Raw genomic sequence first — 26068 nt, 5'->3', positions numbered from 1 at the left:
AAAGACTCAAGACAGTGCGCCGCTAGCTTTTAAGTAAAGCTACTGCCACTCAAACGCCCCGTGATTTCTCCGATTTTACAGTTTCGCCCCTTACCATAATGCACCCCTTGTCCCTCTCTGCCTTTGCTTCCGCGGCAAGCGCCAGCGATGTGTACGGTTAGATAACGTTGTAAATTTTAAAAGCTATATTACCCTCCTCTTTCGTTTTTACAGTTGCTTTAACCTGAAGCACATGGTGGTCATTTTTGAAAGAGACAAGGGCATGTTAGACTATTGAATTCAGGTACGGTTCTCTTTCCAGTGACTTTTTTATATGAAATGACAATTATGTCCCGAACGTGAATACTGAAAAAAAGCATCATTAAGGGGCATTTTGGACCAATCAACAAAAATTAACCAAAGCAGTTCGCACTACACGGTACACACCTTTTAAATAATGACTGTAATATCCTTCCATGCGTGGAAGCTGAAAGTCTGAATCACGGTCACATGTAGCTCGTTGACCAAGTCAGATGGTGTTTCGAGCAGTGAGGCACATAGCCTCGTTTTATATATTATATATAAATATATTATGTAAGCGAAATGGGTAAGTGCGAAATTAATACGTACTAAATGAGTTTTTCTGTATTTTTTTTTGCAGTGTAGACTCTATAAATGTGTTGGTGATAGTCGATTTAGGAGAAATCCATACCTTAATCATGTATTTTTGATGAAAAAAATAATATTTGAAAACTAAAAAATTTACAAAGATTTCGAACCGTTGATTTTTTTTCCATCATTATAGAAACTCACCCATGTGTCACAATCGAATACTTAAAGAGATGATCCCTATAGGGTAATTAAAATATGTAAATTGGTATGTATTGACATTTTTTATAGATTTTTATTATTTATTTCTAACATTTTACCATACTAATGCTATTTAGATACTTGGTTTTATAAAAATAGACTCTTAGATCATCCCATTCAAATGTATAAAAAAGATTTTTTATGGCTTAAAAATAAAGACTTAAAATTTTCATAATACTCAAGCATACAAAATCACAATTCTTGAATCCGATTATGATGATCCAATTGTTGATTCCAAACAAATGGACTACGCCGAATGCATCTGCACGTTTAGATTTGCAAAAAAAATACCTAAAACAATCTTGGTTCATACAAGTTTACATATTTCAGTTTTTCATGTAATATATATTATTATTAAATTTTAGAAAAATATTTGAAAATATAAACTCTTTTTTAAAAATGAGCTTGCTTGTAGCTCTGCTCCTAACGAGCTCAGGCTCGCTTGGGTCACGGATGGCTCACAAGCTGAACGAGCCAAACTCACACAGCCAGAGCTCAGCTCGTTTACCAGGCCTATTCAAGGAGAAGGATTTAACAAATATTTTCCTCTTATCGAAGAAGACGAAAATAGGGCCAAAAGAAGAAATGACAGATGTGGACTGTCTCATTATTTTCACGAATCTATTTGTTACTACCCATAACATGTTACATGTCTGTCCACGTCAAACGTTTCTATGCAGTTGTCATCATTTCCCTAAGAAAATGCCAAACACCTCTTAATTATATTGCCCACTTAGAAATCCATATCAAGTGTGCGGAAACTAATTAATGTTCTATTCAGATCGAATCGACCCAAAGCCGATCCAAAAGGGGCTGATTCAATTCATTTTAAAAAAAAAAATTTAAGGGGGTTAAATTTTGTTAATATTACTATTTTATAATGACATGTTATCTAATGGTAAAAAGTTGATCGATTTTTTCATGTTTGAAAGAAACCGATTCACCAATAAAACCGATATTGACAGCATTGGTGGAAACTCCTCCCAAACCCAAGTTCTTTATCAGGTTTCCCGTGCTAATGATACTTGATAACCATGACAACAAAGAAAATACCAAATGCCTTTTGATATATATGCCAAAAGCTTAGAAATCCGTTTACCAAAGAGTGTTGTGCTTGTCTGGCAGGAGCAGCTACTGCACGTCACCTTGTGTTGGGTCGTTGCAGGTTCAAAACCCAATGATATAGTTGTTTAAGCTTGCCTTTTAAAAAAAAAGAAAAAACTTAGAAATCCGTGTTTGAAGTGTGAAAACTGCTCTAAAGGTTAGGATTATTTAGGTTTCCTCTTGAGCATAACGTTAGGACCCCTGTTTCTTTATTTAGACCCAAGGAGTTTGGCGTAGTGGGATGGGGCCTAGACCGTTTGACAAGCAGTCTAGATTCAAATTACTTGGGCATGACCCCGTGCATAAGCCGAAGCTTGCCGAGTTCCTGGAGTCGAGGGGTAAGCCCTCGGAGTTTTACGCTGACATGAACTTCCGGCGAGACCGTTTGATTTGTGAAAATGACATAAATCACCATCAAAGTGGTGGCACTCCCTATTTTTTTGGGGGGGGGTTTCACTTTTTGTGGAGCATGATGCATCATCTTAGTGGGCATTTGCTTTTAGTAGTCTAGGTTGACTTGTCATTCTTTTTGGTAGCACCAACAAGAAAATGTTGAGAGTACCAACTAACAACAATGGCCTCAAATGGTGCACATCCTCCCCCCAAAAGCATCCTATACATAAGACACAAGGGTTACCCTTGGTCATTTTGGATCCAATGGTATGAAGGAGAGCATACATGAAGGCACACTGCTCACTACACCCGCGCACAAAGGCATGCTAGCACGTGTGTGGGCGTTTTGCTTTTTAAGGGTTTGTGAAATCACCTTTATATTATAATATATAAAACCTTTACCTTTTCTTTCACAAGAATCAAGCCATTAAATAAAATAATCATGTTTATCAATCCATGCGGTTAAGGACGGCTTGTGTATTTTTTTTTATTATAAAAAAGGGCATATTTTAGTGCACTTCCAAAGGAACATTGGAATTTTCCAATTAAATAATGAATAGATAAACACGCAGACTACCAACCTAGGTTATTAACGAATCCTACCAATCAAGGTATTATTATTTAAGCCCGAAAAAGAAGCTTTTCGTTAGAAAATTTAATCAAATTGAATACAATTCATTACGGAATTGCTTGTGTAGTGTCTACCTGATCGTCCCTTCCATTGCCTTGTTTTACTCTTCAAAGCAAAAAAAAAAAAAAAACCTATTGTTTATTGGTGTGGTACAGGTGCATCAGAACTTATCCATATCCAGATTTTGTCTCAGTGTGGCTGGCCGGTTTCATGAGACCGAGTTGAGATTGGGAGTTTTGGAAGCTCCCATGTGGTCACTTGTTTAGGGAACATTGAGCCGAATATGGAGGAGATGAATGAGGTCAAAGGGCAGGGTGACACTTGGTCTCGGGTACGAGACACACTTGAGGCCAAGTGGATCGCATCGCCACTTGAAACGAGGGCATGACACTTGGTTCCCTTTGAATTTGAGCAGCAGCAGCACGTGTCGGTCTCGTGGAATGAGGACACACTTGCGAGTACCCAGAACGCAACTCGTAATCCCATGTTAAGATCATGATCACGGGCATGATATGCCTCTCTCTCTCTCTCTCTCTCTCTCTCTATATATATATATATAGAGAGAGAGAGAGAGAGAGAGGTTCCTGCTAGATGAAATATGTCAAATAAAACGTGCTAAATAGTTTTTTTTTTGTTTTTTGTTTTGTATTATTTTTGCAGTTCTGACTCAATAAATGTGTTGGGCATGGTCGATTTTGGAGGAATCCACACCTGGATCATGGGTTTTAGATGGAAAAAAATATTTAGAGCCTCAAAATATACAAAGTTTTTGGAACATTGATTTTTCAACATTATAAAATCTCACTCATATGTTGGAATCAGACACTTCAAGAGCTGATTCCTATAAAACCAAGTACATAGATCACATCTGTATGGGCAGAATTTAAAAATAAAATGGAAAAAACTGAAAAACTCATTTAACATGTTTCATTTAGTATGAACCCATTTCTCTGTATATAATATACAATGTATTATATAATAGGTTCAGCCAGGCCCAATTAGGCCCACAAGCCTAACCGGCAAGACATGAGCCAGGGTTTCCCCAATGAACCGGATCGGGCTGGCCCAGTCTACTCATTGTCTATCACTATATATATATATATATATATATATATATATAGAGAGAGAGAGAGAGAGAGAGAGAGTAATGGGTATATGCTAAACTCATTTGGTGTTAAACCACATAATAAATGGTTTTTGGGGCTCTTTTTATTTTATTTTTAAATTCTGATTGTAGATATCTATGTACTTGATTTTATAAGGATCAGCTCTTGAAGGGTTTGGTTCCAACACATGGGTGGGTTTTTATAAAGTTAAAAAAATCAACGGTTCAAAATCTTTGTAAACTTTTCAGACTCCAAACATCATTTTTTTTTATCAAAAACATATGATTCAGGTGTGGATTTTTAGTAAATCGACCATACCCAACACATTTATGAAGCCAGAACAATATAAAAGGCACCGGAGAAGCCCCAAAAAGCAACTTTGTACACGGTTTAGCACCAAATGTGTTTAGCACAGACCCATTTTCTTATATATATATATATATATATATATAGAGAGAGAGAGAGAGAGAGAGAGAGAGATGAAAACCTACTCACTAAAAACATGCCAATGCTACCCACTATAGGCTTTATTTGATTTTTAGTGTGTTTTTTTCAAAATTCCAACCATACCTATATGTTTGTTTTTATAGAAATAAGTTTCAGAGCATTTGATTGTGATGCATGGATAGGTTTTTAAAAGTTTCAAAAATCAACGACATACAATTTTTTAAAATTTTTGAGGCTCCAAATACGAGTTTTTCTAACCAAAATTCATGATCCAAGTGTCAATTTCTAGTAAATCAATCATGATGAACACATGTGTACAATCAAAATTTTTAAAAAACACCAAAGATTTTCCTCCGAGTAGGTTTAGCATGTTTTTTAGTTGATAGGTTTTCATTTTCCTATATATATATATATATATATATATATATATATATATATATATATATATATATATATATATATATATATATATATATAGGAAAATGAAAAGCTACCAACTAAAAAACCTACCAAACGTACCCACTAAAAAATATTTTATCAGATTTTGTGTGTGTGTTTTGTAATTATAACCTTACATATGTGATCTATGCGCTTGTTTTTATAAGAATCATTTCTTTGAGCAATTGATTATGATGCATTGATAGGTTCTTATAAGGATTCAAAAATCAACAGCCTACAATTTATATAAATTTTTTAGTCTCTAAATATTATTTTTTTCATCCAAAATGCATAATGCAAATGTCAATTTCTAGTAAATCAATCATGCTGAACACATACATACGTAAGGTCAGAATTTTGAAAAAAACATTGAAAAATGAATAAAATGTTTCTTAGTGGGTAAGTTTGATAGTTTTTTTAGCAGGGAGGTTTTTATTCCTATATATATATATATATATATATAATGAGTGATAGTTTCCTACTACTTACCTAAGATGTCGATGGACATGTGAGTTGTTGGTTTGTTATTGTGTGCAACTATGACTTATGCAAGATCTTATCACGTTTTTATAAGTTTTGGTTGCAGAATGAGCTTATCTAGAAACTTATATATATTGTGTCAATTTGAGCATAACAAAAAAAACCCGCCCTAGAACTTTGGATATACCATTTTTGATGTCTTATAAGTCAAGTTAGGGGTGTAAGCCTGAGTGAATTGAGGTGATGTATTGTATCTTATTCTTTTTTTTACAATCTAGTTTCTTGAAGATAAGGCCTTTTAGCAATAGACTTACTCATGACACCAATGTGAGAAAACCACTTGAGGACCTGACAAAGATTGTGGAGCATGCAACACGCATACTTGCAATAGACCCAACATTGTCTCTCTGACAATTATGCAATTTGATGTGTGTGGGGGCACACATTTCTATTAAGAGACAATGGTTATTAACTATACTCGTTAGTCGCTTTCAAGATAAGATTGATTGTGTAAACTTTAGTCTTAGACATTCAGTGTGTCCTATATTGGTATCATATGTTTACATAATGGGTGAGCAAAGTTTTTTTTATACTCATAATCGTAACTAGTGTAAGCACACTATATTAAGGTTATGCATCTATTATGTCTTTTGATATGGTCCTAGTTAGTATACTAGTAAATATGCATATATTGAGTCAAAATCATGATTTGCAAAATAAGTTTTTTGTAAATCTTATTTTAGAAACATGTTTATAATTATAATATTTATTAAATTTTATTTTTAATATTCTTAAATTCTCTACAACTTTTAGAGACGTATTTTAATTATAATTATTTTCTAATGAGGGATTACCTTGACAATTAAGAATATAATTGGAGGTTGACATCAACTTAGACTCATTTTCTTAATGAAATACTAGACTATCCATACTATATAAATAAAGGGTCTCACCCTAAGGAGGAGCACTGAAAAAATTCTTAAGAGTAGCCTTATGTTATGTAGCCAAGAGGCAAGCCCAAGATTGTCCCATTCCTTGTGCTCCTAAACCTAGGGTGGACACAAAACTTGAGCTTAATTCTTTTTTATGGTGATTTAAGTTAAAGTAAATATATTTAAACCTTGTGCCTTATTTATTTTCTTTTTCAATTAACATGGATGTGAAAGCATTGGTTGGTAAAATGTATGTTTTTTCTTTCTCACTTTCTCGATGTATTATTATTTAATGTATATTATTTATTTAAATTCATACTTTGATCATATACATATATTTGGGCTTGATTATACCCGAAATGAGATAGCACTTGACATAGTTATAGCCTATAGAAGCACAACTTAATTTATATCAGAATTCAGTGATATATTTTTGATGTGTTGGAAAGCTTATTTAATTATCTAAATTCTATATTTTTAAGATAAAATAAAATTTCTTCTCTTTCATGTTTAAATTTGCATGTCAATAAAATGGTTTTTGTTTTATCATATTTGGTTGCTTATTTAAATAAAAATATTTTTATTTTTTATCTTAACAAAAAATTATATATGTGCTTATTGGTTATAATTATATGTTTGACTCTAATTATAAATGTTTGTTATTTAAAATTTGATTCATCTTGATAAACTTAGGTATTTCTATTAATTATTTATGATAATATATACTAATTTAGAATATTGATTTGTCATAAAGATTTCTTTTGCATTGACATGTCATATAAACTATGTATAAAAGTATATAACATTTCTCATTACTATGATTGTTTCACATAAATAAAAATAAAAAAGATATTGAATGTTTATCATAAAACAAAGTAATAAAATTTTATATATAATTACAATCATGTGGATATGTCATACTCGATTAATAATATTCCTTATAGTATTTAAATTTTATAAAATTTATAGGTCATTTTTTAGATTTTGACCTACCATGTTTTTCGACATGCATGTCATTTATCGTGTGCATCTTGTGTATGATAATAGGAAAAGGACCTTTAAAGGCCCTTTACACATAAGACACATGTTGAGCGTCTATTCTGCATAGTCTACATTCATCGACCTCCAGTCAAATAATGGGTTGGAAACTCTCTCTCTCTCTCTCTCTCTATATATATATATATATATATATATATATATATTGATATTGAGCTGGAGATCAAAGGTTCAAGTTTTATCAACTCAATCTGACTACATAGATGTGTTAAGGAAGATTTGTTTGTTAGGGAACAAACCTTGGATCCTGTTATTTTGATTCAAAAATATGATTTTTTAAGTCAGAAAATTTTAGTACATTATGAATTGTTACTTTTCTAAGCCCTTAAAAAATCTCTTTATGAGCTATAATCACTGAGTTTAATTATTTCTAATATATTATTAGGTGAAATTTTTAATGTAGTAAAAAATCAATGGCTCACAATTCATGAAGATGATAATGACTTAAAAATGGCTCAAACATCGCAAATTCAATTTTAACACATAAAAAAAGGTTAATAAATTATGTTATGCACAATTCAACAAAAAAATTTTATTTTGAAGACTAGATTTATGTAAATCAAGAGCATATCACCATAACTTATGGTAGTTTAGTACTATGATACGCCAAAAATATGGAAACTAGTATGTGAACCAAGATTTTAGTGATTTTATTTTTAAAATATGGCCATACAAATTATATGTACATGCTTAATTTCATAGGGATCAATGCTTGCATCATATGATTCTAACACTTGGATAGGTTTTTATAGTGTTTCAAAATAAACAACTCAAAACTTTTGTACATAGTAAAGCCTAAAAAAATTATATTTTTTTATCAGAATAAAATGATCCAAGTATTGATTTCTAGCAATTGAACCATGTTGATTACATTTTTAGGGACAAATTTACGAAAAAAATGCCGAAAAATATCTTATTGGGCCCAAATTTATAAGATGGTGTGGATCCGAGCTCTAATATATACACACCTTTTCGTGCAGACATTGAGGGTCATTCAACCCCATATAAAATCCATAAAAGTGACATGACAATTGATGTGTTCTCTTCATATATAAAAAAGTCAATATACATATGTTCATACTAGGAAAAAGGAAAACATGGCATATGTTCATACTAGAAGAAAAACCTGACACATGTCCATGTAAGAACTAAGGAAAGCCAATTGGTGGGGCTCACATGGGGGCATCTAATTAAAGAAACAAGGTAGAACGTTCTTTCAATGATTTAGCATAAACAAATTAGGGATAAATAAGAATTATTTCTCTAAGTTTTTCAACAATCCAAAGAAGGGTAGTTCATTTGCCTCCAACTTTTTTGCCCAAAAGTGTTCCTGAAGCTCTTTCTCCATCTTCCTCTGAAACTCGTGGGTGATCATTTCCGATTTTGAGAGTCGGAAACCGTGCTCACAAAGACAGGCTTGTGTGGTGACCAAGTAGGAGGTGGGGAGAGAGTTGGTGAAGGTGAGGGTGGGGTTAGGGCCATTGCTTTAGTGGAGGAGCAGGCTCTCTCAATGGTGCAACCAGTATTCTCAAAGGGCCTTCTGCTTTCGAGTTCCTGATTGTGGTCGATGATGGCTTTTTGGGGACCCTTATGATGGTGGTGGCTGAGGAAGACAATGAGAGAGAGAGAGAGAGAGAGAGAGTTTCGTACTGTGTTTTTTTTTTTAATTATTTTTTAACAATTCAAATCATTATCGGCGTCTTCGTTAATGGATAAGGTAAACAAAAAAACTGAAATAAGTGGCGCTCATCTGGCACACTCAATGAAGGGCCACGATGCTCGGATGACTTTCATGCTCATCTTCGAAATGACCTGATCTGCTTCCGATAAGAAGGGGCTTCAAGTTTTTCCCTCAATAGGTTTTCACGTTGGATGAATTAAGAGACCTGTTCAGGCGATTAAATCATTTGATTTATCACACTTTAATTTGATGTAGACATCTTTGAAATCAAAATATAGTAGTCCCAATATTTATCCAAAATTTCATATTGCAGACCGCCCAGAGTTCCAAGAAAAATGTTGCAATACCCAATGCTCTCTCTCTCTCTCTCTGGATTTGCTGCATAACAGTAGAGGTACGAATCTTTTTCATGAAAACAGAGAGCCCCATATTGTCAATCTCCCTCCACATATTCACCATAATGTTAACCCAACTCCTTCACAGTTGTGGAAAGGTTGATCAGGTAATGACCAGCGGTAGAGCAGCATGCATGGTTTATAAATTATAATGCAGTCAAACGACCCCACTTTCAATCATACCGTCCTCAGCTGACCGTTTGATGCGTTCCACTGCGTTTTCAACCTGCAATCAGCCAAAATAAATACATCCTTACAAACCCTCAATTACACCCTGTAGCAATTAAGGATAACATGGTTACGGAAGTGACCCCCAACGAGAGAAGCGCACTTGGCCTGAAGTGCCATGCTTCCTCCAAAAGGGGAAAGCCTTGGGAAAACTCACTTCCCATTTAAGAGAAGCGCGCTTCTCAAATAGCTTTCCTTTCACTTTCATTTTGTTTTCAAATGATTTTTATTTTGCTTCCTCTTCACTTCTCCTTCTCACTTTTTCCTCGCTTTCCCCTTGCTTCCCATTTGTTTTTTTGAATTGTCTTTTTTCACTTCTCATATGCTTTCATAATCGCTCCCAAAACGAATCCCACTTCACACTTTATACTGCCTTTTAACAGTAGTAATTTCCCGCTTCCACTTCACACATCACTTCCCGCATCCATTTCGCTTTTGGGTAACTATAATATGATCATATTCTTTCAGGAATCACTGGTGTGATAATTCTAGTAGTGTTACAGTCAATAACTATGTTCATGCATGCCCAAACACGTGTATAACATGGGCATGCACTCGTGTGTGTGCGCACGCATACACACAGTACCTCTTTGTCCCAATTAGTTCTGGCAGTGAGTATAATCAAAATTACTGTTTGCAAAGTTACTCCAATAATCATTCCCCACCAAATTCCCTGCAGGAAAAACAATTAGCAGGTGAATCAATATATGGCCCCACTTATTCATACGTTTCCAACTGAACATGATTGAAAAGGCAGGAAGAGAATCTTACAGAAATCCCCAGACCAATTTTAAAGCCCAGGACACAGCCTATGGGAAGGCCAATTAAGTAGTATGTAACTAGATTCACATAAGCAACTAGAGCTTGCCAGCCACATCCTATTGCTACACCTGCACATTTGTTTTTCAAGGAATCATTTTCATTTTACTCTTTAAATGTAACAAATGGCAAAAGTTCCACAGTACATAATGAGGGAGGGTCACATTTAATGTGATTGCACACTTTAGTCTACTGCTGCACTTGATCACCCATCATCTTTAAATAGCAGATCAGGTGCAATCACATTGCACACTTTAGCATGCTGCTGCACCTGATCTGCCCTCCATCTTCTGTTGAGCCCCCACAGCCCCAGAGATGGAAGGCAGTCAAGTGTAGTAGCACACTCAAAGTGGGAAGTGTGATTGCACCTGATCTGTAGTAAGGCCCAACCGTAGATGATGGGTGATCAGGTGCAGCAGCACACCAAAAGTGGGCTTCCTAAAGATACTGGGTGATCAAGTGCAGCAGTACACTCACATTGCACCTGATTTGCCTCGCATATCTCTCTCCTGTGGTGTGAGTGCTTGTGTTTGTGTGTGTTTGTGCTTGCATACGAGTGATTGCATGCATTCTCAATGCAGCAAAAGGTGGTGCCAGCTTGAGTAATTGGCAGCCAAATGGTAAGGTGCACACACCTGATAGAATAGGTTGGACTCCATTTAAGATGACAGATATTGCAAGCAAGGGAGTCATGGCAGAAACAGCAGCTATCACCTCCTCAGTGCTTGTGAAGGCCAAGCTCAACAGATTCTTGAAGATCAAAATTAAGGCACCCAGGATCAAGCTGATCAAGATGGAAGTTGCTGTTACCACTACCACCGCAAACTTGGCTGTTCTTGGCCTACACGCTCCAAGCTCATTGCCAATGCGGACGCTGCGTGTTAGACACATTTTAGTTTTTTTTTTTTTTGAAAGGCAAGGTGGGGTTAGTACCAGTTATACAAGTGTACCATTGGGTTTTGAACCCGAAACATCTGTGCACAAGGTAACGTGCACTTGCTGCTCCTACCAGACAAGCCAAGCCCCCTGTTGGTAGACCCATTTTAGTTATTGGAAGGTACCTATAGATGAAACAGGGGATAGCAGATTCGGACATTGGGCCAAGCAATGTTGTCCAAATCGTATCGGCTATGGAATCGTTTGGCCAACGATTCAGGTGAATGGATACCGATTCTCAAGTGAATCGTTCTGAATAAGCTAGAAAGTAGTCTGTGTCAATCAGAATGTGACGTGTTAAAATCATTAAATAATATTAAAAAATCATTTTAAGCAATTTTATATTTATTCAAAAAAGCCTATTCAGGTTAGTATCGTATTGATTTTCGGTTGATACGATACGAAATCGGCCGATTCAAGCAGATACACGATTCACACTGATACAATATTGGGCCCAAGTACTGCGCCCCCTCACAAAACACAATACCTGTCCTCTACGCTAATCGTGCATCATAGATGTCATTAAGGACACATTTGGAAGCAAGAAAGATGTAGGAAAAGTAATGCAAAATGGAAAATCCATATAGATTTTTCTAACCCTTCCAAACTAGAGATACTTCCTTTCCAAGAGAGTTTTTCTAAAATATATTTTGACAGGAAACGTTCCTCCATGAGGGGGTGGAGGAATGTTTCCCACCAAGAGATTTTAATTTTAATCTCATCACCACCATCCATATTAATCCACCACTACCACTACCACCCACCACCATTACCACCACCACCGGTCGGTCATGGTAGGCCAGTGACCACCCACCAGTAATATATCTTATTCACGGTGATGCTCTCGCCGGTGAGGATGAGAAAGATGACCAACGGCTCCATTAAGGCTGTGACAATCGTTGCTTCGTGATAAAGAAAAAAAAGTCAGAAAAGTGAAACCCACATACATTAATTAAAAAATGCTCACCATAAAAAATCATGATAGGAAAACTCTTCCCCAAGAGAAAGGTATGATCCCACTTTCATGTGAAATACACCGTCAAGGAATTGTCCCTCTTTGACCATTTTCCCACAAAATTTGTGTGTTTGTTTCACTGTGAGAAAAGGAGCCGTTTTTATATCAAAGTGGCTCATTTTCTCTCCAAAACGGGTGAAACAAACGCCCCCTAAGCAAATCTTTTACAAGTCACTAAGCATCCCAGCGATCTTCAAAATCACGGGTATATATATATATATAGGGATTTTTGTACAAAATGGCTGCTACACTTAGCAATACCAATGATTTTCAAAATCTCTTTTTAGAGATTTTTGGGATAATACATTATCATGTTTAGTTTTTTTTTTAAATTGATAATATGTTTAATACCTCATTAAAAACGTCATTAATGAGTAAGGGTGTCAATGGGTAGGGTTTGGTTCGGACCCAGGTAGAACCAGACTTGGATCAGATTTATGGGTATGGTATCTGGTCCGGAACCGGGTATAATTGGGTCCACTATAAGAAAAACCATTACCCAGACCTGATAAGAACTACATGAACTAAACCCCCACCATACCCGGTAAAACCATATTTTTTTATCAATTTTACATTGAAAATTGCAGATCTTAATCGGAACTCGGGTCGGGTCCGGGTCTGGTATAAAATTTTATAAACTATACCCGGGTCCATGTATTAATCCAACCTTCAGGTCTGGACTCAGGTCTTTATCATTTTTTCTTACTTATCACCATACACGGACCCTATAGGGTTTGGTTCAGGTAGGGTCCCGGTAAATCAGGCCCCTTGACACCCTATTTAAAGAGGGGGCAGTGGCACACATGTTGCACTTTGTGGACCTAAGTACTTGGCCTAGTCATTGGATGATGCCTCTAAAACTAAAGCATTTATGAGAAGAAAAACAACTAAATATAAAGATAGTGTGGTGATTGCACTACCTTGCTCCTGCAGCAATTCCGAGCATGAGTTGAATGTCCCAAGTTAAGTAATTCATGCTGAAAAATAATGGAGAGCATGGGAAGTGAATATTGCTGTCTTTTAAGAGCATTTATATTAATGTGGTATTTGCAATACGATCTGAATCGGAAGCTGATTCTGCTTTTTTTAATATTTTAAAAATAATAATAAATATTTTTAAAATATAATATTATTTGAATAATTTTGTGACACATGTGGTCGGCTGGTTAAAATTTGGCCAATTCAATTCAGAATCGAAATCAGCTGATTCCCTAAATCATTTTGAAAATCAGTTCAATGATTCTAACAACAAAAAGGAAAAAAAGGGAGAAACATTAAAGGCCTGTTCGGAATCTAGAAACTGGGATGAGAGATAATGCATTTGGCAAAAGGGTGGTCAATCTACCACCAGGTGGCTATTTGGAATATGATAGCTGGGATGAGAATGCATTTGGGATGGGAAGTGGCATTGTATTTAATTACACTAAGGTACCTTTGGTTGCATCTCATGTGAATCTCATTTAAATAGTACCCCAACCAAACATAAAAAAAAAATTTAGCACAAACCCCATAAACTTTCTCTTAAAAAACTAGTTGTCACAAAACCTCAAAAGTGAGATTTAGAAAGTGATCTCATGAAGTCTCATGAGATTTTAAAAGTGAATTTAATTTGTGTGAGATTCGCAAGGTCTCATGATATTTTAAAAATGAATCTCTTTTGAACAGTATTTTCACTTTTCAAAAGGACAACCAAACTTACCCTAAAGCATGAAATTGAGAACCACCTCTAGGAGGTAGTAGCTGCTGACACTTCCCATCTGAGCTACTAGTTTCCACACAGGGCCTAAGACTCTGCATGGGAGCTGGATGAGATGGAAAAAGAGAGTGGAGATGGAAATAGGAAATGAGAGTAGATTTTTAACTAATTAAGATGCAGTTGAGAAAGAGATGGAGGGAGATCACCTCTCATATCCCCTTTCATCTCCACTCCCATCTTCCAAATATAGAATCCTAATTAGTGGGAGTTCAAGGATTCTCCATCTCACCTTTCATCTTCCAATCTCCGTCTTTCAATTGCAGCCTAAGTGCGCATTTGGAAGAAAAAAAAATTGTCTGAAATTTGCAAGTAGGAAAGAAAAAATGGCAACTTTTACAACCATTCTAAGCGAGAGAATTTTTTTTTAAAAGATTGCCCTTTATATCTGAATTTCATCATATCTTAAACATTTATAGATGATGGTTTATCCCTAACTTTAATAGAGACAATATGATAATCCCCCGTCATTTCTAAAAACCATTTTTGCTATTGTGCAAGAGAGAGAGAGAGAGAGAGAGAGAGAGAGAGAGAGTTAATCCCACCTGACAGAGATCGAGTCAAGTGCAACTTCTGCATCAGGAAGTAGACCAGAGATGAGGACCAGCCCCTGAAAGTACCATATCTCCAAGCTGCAATATGGAAATTTATTTAGAAACTCTTTTTCAGGGCAAACATGTAAAAACAGACATTATTCTAATAAATTCTACTGCAGTTTAAGCAAGAGGAATTTACTATAGAAAAATACTCTCTCTCTCTCTCTCTCTCTCTATATATATATATATATATATATATATATATATATATATATATATATATGGAATGAAAACCTAGCCAATAGAAAACCTATCAAACCTACCCACTAAGAAATATTTCTTCAGATTTTTTGTGTTTTTTTGAAATTTTGACCTTATATCTATGCAAGCCGTACCTGTGTTTTATGGGGCCTGAGGCGGAGGGAAAAAATAGGCCCCCTATTAATAGTAGGAGTTTGGGGGCAACGCCTCCGAATTTTTTTTAAAGAATCAAAATAACAATAAAATGGGCCCCTAATTTTTTTATGGGGAGCTCAGGCCTTAAAAATGGGCCCTGAGGCCCAAGCCTCATTGGCCTCTTTACAGGTCCGGCTCTGTATCTATGCGTTTGTTTTTATAGGAATCAGTTCTTAGAGCATTTGATTCTGATACATTATTAGGTTTTTATAAGATTTCAAAAACCATCGGCCTATAATTTTCATAAATTTTTTTAGGCCCCAAATATCATTTTTCATCCAAAATGCATGATCCAAGTGTCAATTTCTAGTAAATATTCAATCATGTTTACTCTCAAGGTCTGAATTTCAAAAAAAATGCCAAAAATCTGATACAATGTTTCTTAGTGGGTAGCTTTGGTAGGTTTTCATTTCGTGTGTGTGTAAAAAATATTTGCTACTAATGAAGGTAAGAAATTAATGAGCTAAAAATTATAGGTGCAAGTTGTATTGTCTCAATCTAACAACATAGATGTGTCCAACATAGTTTGTTTGTTAAGGATAAAGCCTTGGATCATGCTTTTCTGATGTAAAAATGTGTTCTTTTGAGTTATGAAATTTTGGCACATTGTTGGCCATTGATTTTTGGACTCCTTTAAAACCTAATTACTTATCATAATCACATAATTCAAAACAAATTTCACACTAAACAAACCATGCAGATCTCATCCATAACATTTGAACTACAGAAAATTTGAAATGTTTGAAGAAAAAAGTAATTTCTACTCGTTAGTTCATTACCTTAGTTAGCAGCTAATATTTATCCATATATATAACCAATCATTATTGTACAATAACTTATTCTAAATAATATTTAAAAGTCTTAACGAAAATAGTGTCTTAGAAAAATGTTAACAGAAACAAGTTTGATACTCATTTATAATTTAATAAAAACAAGTTTTTAAGGTGACATGTTTCTACAGTAATTGGGAAGAGTTTTTTAAACATTTGTTAGTTCTGTCTCTAGTTTCGAAAAAGAGTTTTATATTGACATTTTATACGACTGATACACAGTAGGCTAAGGCGTATCAAGTTCCAATGCAATTATGGTGTTGCCAAGTGCACAAAGTACTTTTGAAACTACAAAATGGATATATGGAGAAACTGTGCAAAATTAGCATGTTTTGAGGGCTTGGCTACGACCACATGCACAAATATCAATGGTACTTTCTATTGATTGTTAAACAAGATAATAAATTCATTAAGTAGAAAATTCGTATGATTTAAATGTGGTATGCTCATATACTGCCAAGTTTGAATATATCACGTATTTATATAAAAAAAAAAATTGTAAACTATATAACACAATAAAATATCTTTAACAAAATGCATGTTTATATCTTCCTCATCTTTTTTTTTTTAAATACAGTTAATGCAGTCTTAAATGCTGCCCATGTAATGTAGGGAGCTACTTTGGTAGCGCAAAGGAAGGACTTCTTTTGTTATAATGTGTAGGTGGGCCTTCCCTCCTCATTTTGCTGGACATGAAACTGTTTTCATAAAATATGAAAGACAACTTGCATCAATGAAATCCCAGAGAAGGGTAGATAGTGGCGAGATAGGGGATGAGTGGAACAGATTTGTAGGTAGACCCCCTACTTGTAGTACAAGAGAACAACAAATAAATGTTCTAGAAAGTATACCCGCCCGGGTCGCCCAAGTGGTGATGGGCCTGGAGAGAAGGTGTTGAACCCTTGGTTCTCGGGTTCAACTCCCACTGGGTGTATGGGTGCCTTTAACTGGTGAGCTCCGCAAGGGCTTGTAGGAGTTTACCTTGCGGGGGGAGGGGGTGTCCATTAAGTGACCAGGTTCTAGCTCATCAAACAAATTAAAAATAAAAAACTAAATACTCTAGAAAGTACTAGAAGAAAGAAGAGAGTGTGGGTACCATAGCATGAATGCAGAGGCGACAGTCAACTTGAAATACGACCACAGCCCACTGAAAGCCTTGACACTGAACCCAGTCCACGATTCCGAGCAGTTGGGACTCAGCAGGATGTAGGCCCCCGTGAACACCACAAGAATCCACCATGAGAGGCTGAGCGTGATGGCTGCCCCGAAGAGGCCGTAACCCAAGCGGTCAACCGCAAGCCATGTGAGGAGGAGGTGCAGGAAGAAGGTCCCAACGGCCATGTAGGCGAGGGGGTTGACTACGTTCTGGGCTTGGAGGAACCTCTGCATGGGGCAGTAGAGGGAAAAGGCAAAGAGCTGAGGGATGAGCCCCCTCGCATAGATCTGACCATACAACGATATCTCAGCGCTTTGGCCGATGAACTTGAGGATGTGATAGCAGTAGAAGTAGAAGAAGGAGAGCGCGATCGCAGTTAGTCCCATGACGATCATGGCCTTCTGGCATATGATCCCCAACATGTTGTACTTCTTGGCGCCGTATGCTTGCCCACAAAGCGTTTGAACAGCACTCGCCATCCCCAACTACTCATCAGTCAATCCATATGAAAGGAGAAAAAAAAAAGACTGATTAGCATGTACGCTTCAATGTTTTATACGAGTATGTGATATATATATATATAATGTGAGAATTACCATGTGAACCGGGCATTTCCAACATTTTTTGCAAATCCAACCAAGCAAATGTATTTAGCATGATGAATTTACTAGGAATCAACTGATGGGTTATGCGTTTTGGATGAAAATTATAAAATTTGAATGCTTGAATATTTACCAAGATTATGAGTCATTGATTTTAAAGCTTTAAAATATACTGCTCAAGAATCATAATCGGATGATTCAAAAGTTTGTTCGTATAAAACCAAATATAGATCACATCGGTTAGACTCAAGATAAAAGAACAAAAAATTCATGAAAATCATGGTTCACTTGGTAGTTCTCATATTTTCAGTTCTCATATATATGTGTGTGGTAATGATAGAGTGATCCCAGAGTACCTCCTCTCACCTAATAGAAGCTTTAGATTGTTGTTTTTTTTAAACTTTTTTAGTTGATTAGATCCTATAGATATGATCTATAAGCATTATTTAATAGAAAATGAGTTTTGGATCATGTGATTATAGCATATATGTATGTTTTTTAAGACCTTTAACGATCAACAGCTTATCAAAAAAAATTGGCTTAAAAAATCCTATTTTTTTGTCCAAAAAACATGATCCAAAACATGATTCCTATCAAATAAACTATGTTGAGTACATCCATAAGGTTTAATTGAGAAAATACAACCTACAACCATGATTTCTAGTATATGGGAGCACCATAGCATTACTCATCTGTATATATATGGCCACTGAAATATGGGAAGAACTAGAATGTGAACCAAGGTTTTTATGGATTTTTCTGTTTTTTATTTTGCAGTTGTTCACAAGGATCTAATTTACATGGTTGGTTTTAAAAGGACAGACTCTTAATTTATGCCATTATGACACCGTAAGGATTTATTAAGTCTTAAAAATTAATGGCTCAAAATTTGGGTGAATACATAAGACATGAATCCTAGCTAAAGGACCATTCTAAATACATTTGTATGTCAGATTTGCAGAAAAAGAGAAAAAAGTCTGTGCTCTTATTTCTAATTTAGTGCTGAAAACATGCTAATTTTATTTTAAAATTTTGACCATTCACATGTTATGTATATGCTTGATTTTATAGGAATCAGCAGTTGGAGTACTTGATTCAAATACATGGGTAGGTTTTTATAAGTTTTGAAAAATTAATGGTGCAATTCTTAAATTTTCATAGCTGCAAATATTATTTTTTTTCATCCAAAAACATGACTCTGGTGTCAATTCCTACTAAATCGACAATGCCAAACACATCTGTAGGTTCAGAATTATGTAAAAAAAAAAATGAAAACCCATTTAGCATGTTTTTATAGCTCACCCCAATAACTGCATCACTATTGTGCATGACAGAGTCTAATTACTTAATTACCATGATCCCGTACGCGAGACCTTGGATTCCAACATTTGCGATTGATGCTCCAGCCAGCTCAAGCTCTCCAAGGTGCCCCGCAAACATCTGTGATGCAGCACTGAGCATGTAATTAAATATCATAATTATGATCGCAGGGCCAGAAAGCTTCCACAGGGTTTTTGACTCCATAACCGACGCGACGCCGAGTTCCCGCCATTGGAGCTTGTTGCTGGATAGGAGAAGCTCAAGGTTTGCAGGGTCTAGGCCGTGCTTGGCATGGGAATTGGCAAAGGAAAGCAAAGGTTCTGACTCAGACCCACTTAGGCTTGACATGAGATCTCTTGAAGCAGAAGGATCGATCTGGGGACAGCTCTTGTGCCTCTCAACTCGGTTCAAGTTCAAGTAGTCTGCTGGTCAGCCAATTTGAAGTACGTTTGCTCCCTCTAGGGAACTTAAATACAGTTTATAGATATTATGAAGGTACAGGTACTTGACTGTTGCATGGGGTAGATTTCACGGAAAAAGAAATCACGTGATTTTCCAACTACTTGTGCTGCACCTTCGACGAACGCCTAGCTGCTCACTGGAGTTGTTGGGAATGCACCTGCACCATCGTGCCAACCACCATTCAAACGAAGTAATTTGGTCATTGGTAGTATAGAAAACAAATCGTCGCTAAGGTAACTCTAGATAATATATTTTTATAGTGATGGCTCTGATTGCCCCTACATATCTTTAGCGGCATTTACATCTGCCGCTGTATTAGAGGCTCTTGTTAACTTGTAATCGCAATTATTATTACCACAAGTGATATGAGTGGCAATTGTTATGTGTCACTTATTAAGGTATAGTTGTACTTACCAACAGGGGGCAGGTCACCTGTGTTGGCAAGTTAAAATCCCAATGGTATGGTTGTATAACTGGTCGTAAGTCTGTACTCAGCTTGCTTATAAAAAAAAGAAAGCGTAGTTGCACTTGGCACCTACTCTAAGGTTGGAGATTTAATGGCAGACTTTACCGCCACTGGGGTTAGGCAGACCCCTATCAGTTATACAACTATATCATTGGGTTTTAAACCTGCAACGTTCCTATACAAGGTGACTGCACTAGCTGCTCCTACCAGATAAGCGGAGCCCCATTGGTATTTATCTTGTAGTTTAAAAATCTGTTAATAGCAATGGAACTTGTAAGGGTTTTTTGAGGTATGGCCATTTCATTAAGGGCACGTTTGGAGGAGAGAAAAACTCTCATAGGAAAAGAAAGTTTGGCCTATGAGAGTTTTTTATACGAGAAGTTTTTCACTAGTTTGTGTAGCATGAAAAAAACAGAATGAAAAATTGTGAAAAAATGAGAGAGGAGGAGGGTGGTGATGGTGGTGGGTAGTGGTGAGATGGATGGTGGTGGTGATGGTTAGGGGTGGCAATTTCTGACACGACCCGCCAACCCGACCCGCCAACCCGCCTCTTAGGCGGGTTCGGGTTGGGCTTAAGCCAACCCGTTTAATAAACGGGTCGACCAGCGTAACCCATTTATTAAACAGGTCGGGTTCGGGTTGGGGGTATGCCAACCCGGCTGACCCGTTTAATAAACGGGTTAGGCGGGTGGGTCAACCCACCAACCCGACCCGTCAACCCGACCCGCCAACCTGACTACCTGCCAACCCGATCCGTCAACCCGCCAAACTGACCCGCGAACCTGAAAACCCGTTTACCCGACCCAACCCATTTATTAAATGGGTTGGCGGGTCGTGTCGGGTTACCCATTTATTAAACGGGTCAGGTTCGTGTTTGCCACAGCCGACCCGTTTAATAAACGGGTCGGGTTCGGGTTGAGGTATGCTGACCCGCCAACCCGACCCGATTGCCACCCCTAGTGATGGTGAGATGTATGGTAGAAAGTGAAAATAAATTTTCTTTTGGTAGAAAACATTCTTTCACCTCTCCGGTGGAGGGATGTTTTCTATCAAAAGGTATACTTTTCAGAAAAACTCTCTTGAAGAAAAAGTTTATCTCGTTTGGCAGGGTCAAAAAATCCATATAGATTTTTCATTTTGCATCACTTTTTTTACATCTTTCTCGCTTCCAAACATGCACAAATAATAACAATTTTACAGGCCTTTTATGAGAGTTATTGGACACAAAAAGTTTCCCCTTCCATGGTGGGTGAAATTTGTAGTTAACCTAAAGCTTTTTTTAGGCAAGCTGGTGTTTGGCAGACCTCACCAGTTATTATTCAAGGTACCATTGAATTTTGAACCTGCAACCTGAGGTACCCATAATGGATGGCTAGGATCAAAGTAAATCTTCTGACATATGATCAGATCCTTTTTGAAACGGGTCGTCAGCATTGGCATTTGCAAAAGCGGCCATTTTTTAAGACGCAACGCTGCACGATGCAGCGCGCTGCATATAATGTGAACACTTTGCAAAAATAAGAGTTAATAGTTTTACTTAATAAATCTTCTTGGTTGTAAAAAAATGCTATTTTTGCTGAAATGAAATGTATATTCTTTCTTGGAAAAATAAAAAAATAAAAGAGAACTTTTGCAGAGGCCACTCTCTGCTTACCCGCAGGTTGTGTGCCTTTTTACTTTCCTTTTTACTTTCCAACCATAAAAAGTAATTATTTCGCCACATTTTTTACGTCAAGATTCTCTTCTTCGGCCGTTCAATGACTTTTATCAACCTGTGCATTCATAATCCAGCAACCTTTTTTTTTTCATGAGAAACGGAGAAATTACTCTCGGAGTAAGAGTCCCTCGCCCCAAGGGAGTTGCATGCTTTGGCAATATGCAAGGAGGTTGATGCCCACGATGGAACTCTGAACAACCATTTACTGGCCAAGGCCCCCACCCCACTGCACCAAACCCCTTGGGGGCTGATCAGCAACCTTCTTTAGCATCAGGAAGCTTGATATATAAGGTAAAAGACAAACACGTCTTATTTAGCATCAGAAAGCTTGGTAAAAGTTGTCATGTTCAGCTTAGCAAAAATCATTCAGGGCGTGTTCGATGCCCTCATTTCAGTGGGGGCAAACACCGGTAAACTTTCCTCACGTTTTAGGGAATGTTTCTCACCAAAAATAAGGGTGAAAAAGTCGTGTGGAGGAGAAGTTTCACCCGGTGGAATTTCTCCGGGGCATCAAACGTGCCCTACCGGCACACTTGGAAGCAAGAAATTTTTTCATAGAAAAAAAAAACCTATGAGGAGTTTTGATATGCTAATTTTTCTAAAATGAACATTTTTCACTTGTTTGGATAGCAAAAAATAAAATAAAAATTGAAAATCTTAAAAAAATGAGAGAGAGGAGAAGGCAGTGGTGGTGGAGCTTGCAGTTTTTCGGGAGGTGAGTGATAGTGGGTGGCAGTAGTGGTGGTGATGTGTGGTGAAAAATCATCATGAGGAGGACGGTTTTTTGAAAGGCGGGTGATGGTGGATGGTGGTGGTCGTGGTGAGATGGATGGTGGTGAAAAATCATTGTAAGGGTGTTGGGGAGCTTCTCCTATCATGTTTTTTGAGAGATGGGTGATGGTGGGTAGTAGTGGTAATGGTGAGATGGATGATGAAAAATCATTGTGGAGAGGGTGGTAGTGAGATGGACGGTGCTGGTATAATGGTGAGATAGTGGGTCATAGTGCTGGTGGTGAGATGGATGGTAGAGAGTGTAAATCACCATTTTTTCTTAGTAAGAAACATTCCTCTAGAGAGAATGTTTTCTATCAAAATATGTATTTTTAAGGCAAGTTTGGAAGTGAGAAAGATGTAGAATAAGTGATGCAAAATGAAAAATCCCTACGAATTTTCTGACCCTTATAATCTTATAATCGAGAGAAACTTTCTCTCTAATAGAGTTTTTCTAAAAAAGTACACTTTTTTATGAAAACATTCCTCCAAGGTGGAGAAATATTTTCTACCAATGTTTACAATGCCCACCAGTTATCTCACCACCACTACCGCCATTCATCCATCTCACAAACACCACCACCCCTCGGTCGATCATGGGATGCCTCGTGGATTTGGAATGCACCTTCCTGATCTCGATGTTCATCCCAGTCAGTGTCACGATGCAGATGCAGCAGCCATTGACGATGGTGATGCCGAATAAGATCATGCACACCTTGCCCTGGATGTCACCATCCTCCTTGATGTGGCAGTGTAGAGTGATGCTCTCACCCGTGAGTGACCCCTGCTCCACCTAAACTATCAAATTGATCAGGCGCAGGATCCTCATGTATGCTGAGCTCGATGATGTTGTTGGGGATGAGGTCACAAAATGAGAGGTTGGGGACGAAGTGCTCGTGCCTCGCCACGGCAGTCTCCGACTAGATGCCTATCAATTAGGGCACGGCCGCAACAACCAAGCCCTAACGGCGGCCCTCGATTGACGATGAATCAATTTAAGGCAAAAGAGACAGAGCAGTGGTGGAGAAACACCACCACCCTCCACCTCTCTCATTTTTTTCAAGATTTCTCACTTCATTTTTCTCATGCTACACAAACAAGTAAACAATTTCTTTTGAAAAACTTCTCGTGTCAAAACTTTTCATTTCCTATGAGAAACGTTCTTGCTTTCAAACATGCCTTTACTCTTTGAGAGAAAAAGTCTCTCTTTTGGAAGGGTCAAAAAATAGTAAGTTTTTCCCATCTTGTATCACTTTTTTTATATCTCCATGTTATGATAATGATGATGATGCATTTAATAAACCTCTAGATTCCAATTTATATATTGTTGTTAGTGTAATGAGGGTTATCGTTTGCATTGGACAGAAATGCATCCACGCTCATCAGTGCACAATCAGAATATTTATGTGAGAGTGCGCAAGAAAATGCCAGAATGCAGGTCACTTAGGCATCTTTGGTTGGATCACATGAGAATCTCTCTCTCTAGACAGTGATTCTCATATGACCCCAAATCTTATGCCCAACCAAACAAAAAAAGATGGTTGGTGTGAGAAACAGAATCAAATATGATTTGGTTTCTCTCCAACCGTGAGATTTGAAATCACACGTTAAAGGTGTGATTTCAAATCAAATCACACCATCACAAAAATGCGAACTTTGGGGTTCAAATGTGAACCCCAACGTCTCGCTCTCTGTGTTTTTTTTAGATTTCATCCCTCACGTTAAACAAACATGAGAATTGAAATCACATGAGATTCCAAACGTACCCTTAATGGCCTCACCTTATGTGAAGTAAACTCCCATTAATCTTCCTATCCCCCATGCCTGACTGGTGAAAGTGATGGGATGCATATATCCTGAAAGAAACGGGATTTGATCTCGTGTGCTTCATACTATCACTACAACAAATGGGTGAAGTAGTGACGGTCATAAGTCCGTCACAATTAGCCCCTCACCTACTCACAAAAGAAAAAGTCGTGAACCGTATCATGTTTCTATAAGATGAGCCACGAGCGGGAGAGACGAGACGATATTATGCCTGCACGCTTGAAGACCCACAAAGAATCCGACACTTGGGTCCGCCCACAGCAAGCCCTATGCATAGAAGAGCTTGAAAACTTGACTCTCGCTTCCCTCTATGGAGTCACTGTGGATGATGATTTCTCCCTCGTTCTTATTATTTCTTTGTTCTCTCTCACACTCGGAAACCCCATTTCTCCTCAATCTCGCCCTCCTATTCCTCTTCTCCTTCTCATTGTTCCTCTTCTTCTTTTTGCAAGTCTTAGCTCTAATCATTGCCCTAGCGATGTTTCTTTTTGCTTCGATCATAGATCTTGAATTAAATAGGACGGGAAAGGGCCTCAGATTCATCGAGCACAGGAGAATGTTGGTATCCTAATTCACGGAAGCAGGCAACTTGTTTGATCGTTCTGTATTTTCTTGAAAACCCTAGAAGTAGTGGAAATTCTTGCACAAAAACAGAAGGGAGGACTCTCATTGCAGGAAATGGATGAATTTTCAGTACCTACTACGCTCTGATACTGCACATTCTTCTGCGGGTTTTTCGGATTGGTTGTGGGAGTATTTTTTGTTTCTTAGGCTAAGCATGGAATGAGGGTATAGAGATACTTGCCTATGAGTTGGACTTTTTGTGTTTTTCCTGTTGTTGTGAGATGGCAAAAATTATTTCAGCTTGGTACTATTGTTCAGTTCATAATGCATTTTTCTGTTTGGGTGAAAACCTTGTCAGTTTTTGTGTTTGGTTATGTAAGAAAATATTAGTTTTATGTTTTTTTTAGCTCGTGAATATGTAACAACTTAACTAAACTATTGGTTTATGTATGTATCTTGGTCATTGGACATCCCAAACTGGCTAGCCACAAGTAACAAGCTCAATCGAGCCATGTTAAGAAGAATTGATCCCATAAAAATTGCTTATCATTAAAAAAAAAAGAGGGTCATATGTTCAAAGCGGTGAGTTTTGTGCATCTTTTGAGTTTGGTATATCTTTTTTTGGATACAACGTGATTAAACAAGCTCAATTAAACTGCATCTCAAGTTTAATTAAGTCGACCCTTATAAAACCAAACATGTAGATGACATTTGTATGGTTAGAATTAAGAGAAAAGAAAAAAAACAGAAAATGATTGTATTGTCATTGCAATATGGATGCTTCCCGAAATGCCTACCAATTTGACGAAGGGCATATAAAAATATCTTATTCCTAACTTTTTTTAAGGATAGTTTTTTATTTGCGCTCGTGAACCTGTCTGTGTGATATACAAGTATGTTGTAGTATGTTTGCAACCTTTCAATAAAAAGAAATTTTGCCGACCTCATGAATTTTGCATAAATATATTTACGAAACTGGCCAACTTTCAACCCAACAAACTAGATTCACATATCTAATGTGTGCATCTCTTGAGGTTTGCAACTCCCATGTGAACCTACTCTAATTGAATCGTCCTATGCATTTGTGGTAGTTTCAAA

At 37.0% G+C, this 26068-nt stretch overlaps 1 protein-coding gene across 1 annotated transcript; it reads right to left on the bottom strand.

Moving 5' to 3' along the window:
* Nucleotides 1–9669: 9669 nt before the first annotated feature.
* Nucleotides 9670–19511, bottom strand: LOC149831322 (protein DETOXIFICATION 41-like). Its single transcript, XM_090012996.1, has 8 exons — nt 19197–19511; nt 17182–17726; nt 14809–14895; nt 13431–13487; nt 11195–11433; nt 10512–10630; nt 10327–10413; nt 9670–9738 (listed from the first exon to the last, which is right to left on the bottom strand). The coding sequence occupies exons 1-8, from the start codon at nt 19509–19511 to the stop codon at nt 9670–9672; spliced, it is 1518 nt and encodes a 505-aa protein (XP_089869122.1).
* Between the last annotated feature and the right edge of the window lie 6557 nt (nt 19512–26068).

Source organism: Nuphar pumila, chromosome 7 (genome assembly GCF_984573655.1).
Source record: "Nuphar pumila chromosome 7, dmNupPumi1.hap1.1, whole genome shotgun sequence".
Lineage (NCBI taxonomy): Eukaryota > Viridiplantae > Streptophyta > Magnoliopsida > Nymphaeales > Nymphaeaceae > Nuphar > Nuphar pumila.
Note: the sequence above shows the minus strand (reverse complement) of the source record. Positions and strands in the feature narration are given on the sequence as shown.

Excerpts from the sequence above, each read along its gene's own strand:
- LOC149831322 (XM_090012996.1), bottom strand. The coding sequence starts at position 19,511 with ATGTCAAGCCTAAGTGGGTCTGAGTCAGAACCTTTGCTTTCCTTTGCC. Across the intron at positions 13,488-14,808 it reads CTTGACTCGATCTCTGTCAG|CATGAATTACTTAACTTGGG; the intron begins GTGGGATTAACT and ends ATTATTTTTCAG. Across the intron at positions 11,434-13,430 it reads GGAATTGCTGCAGGAGCAAG|CGTCCGCATTGGCAATGAGC; the intron begins GTAGTGCAATCA and ends TCTAACACGCAG.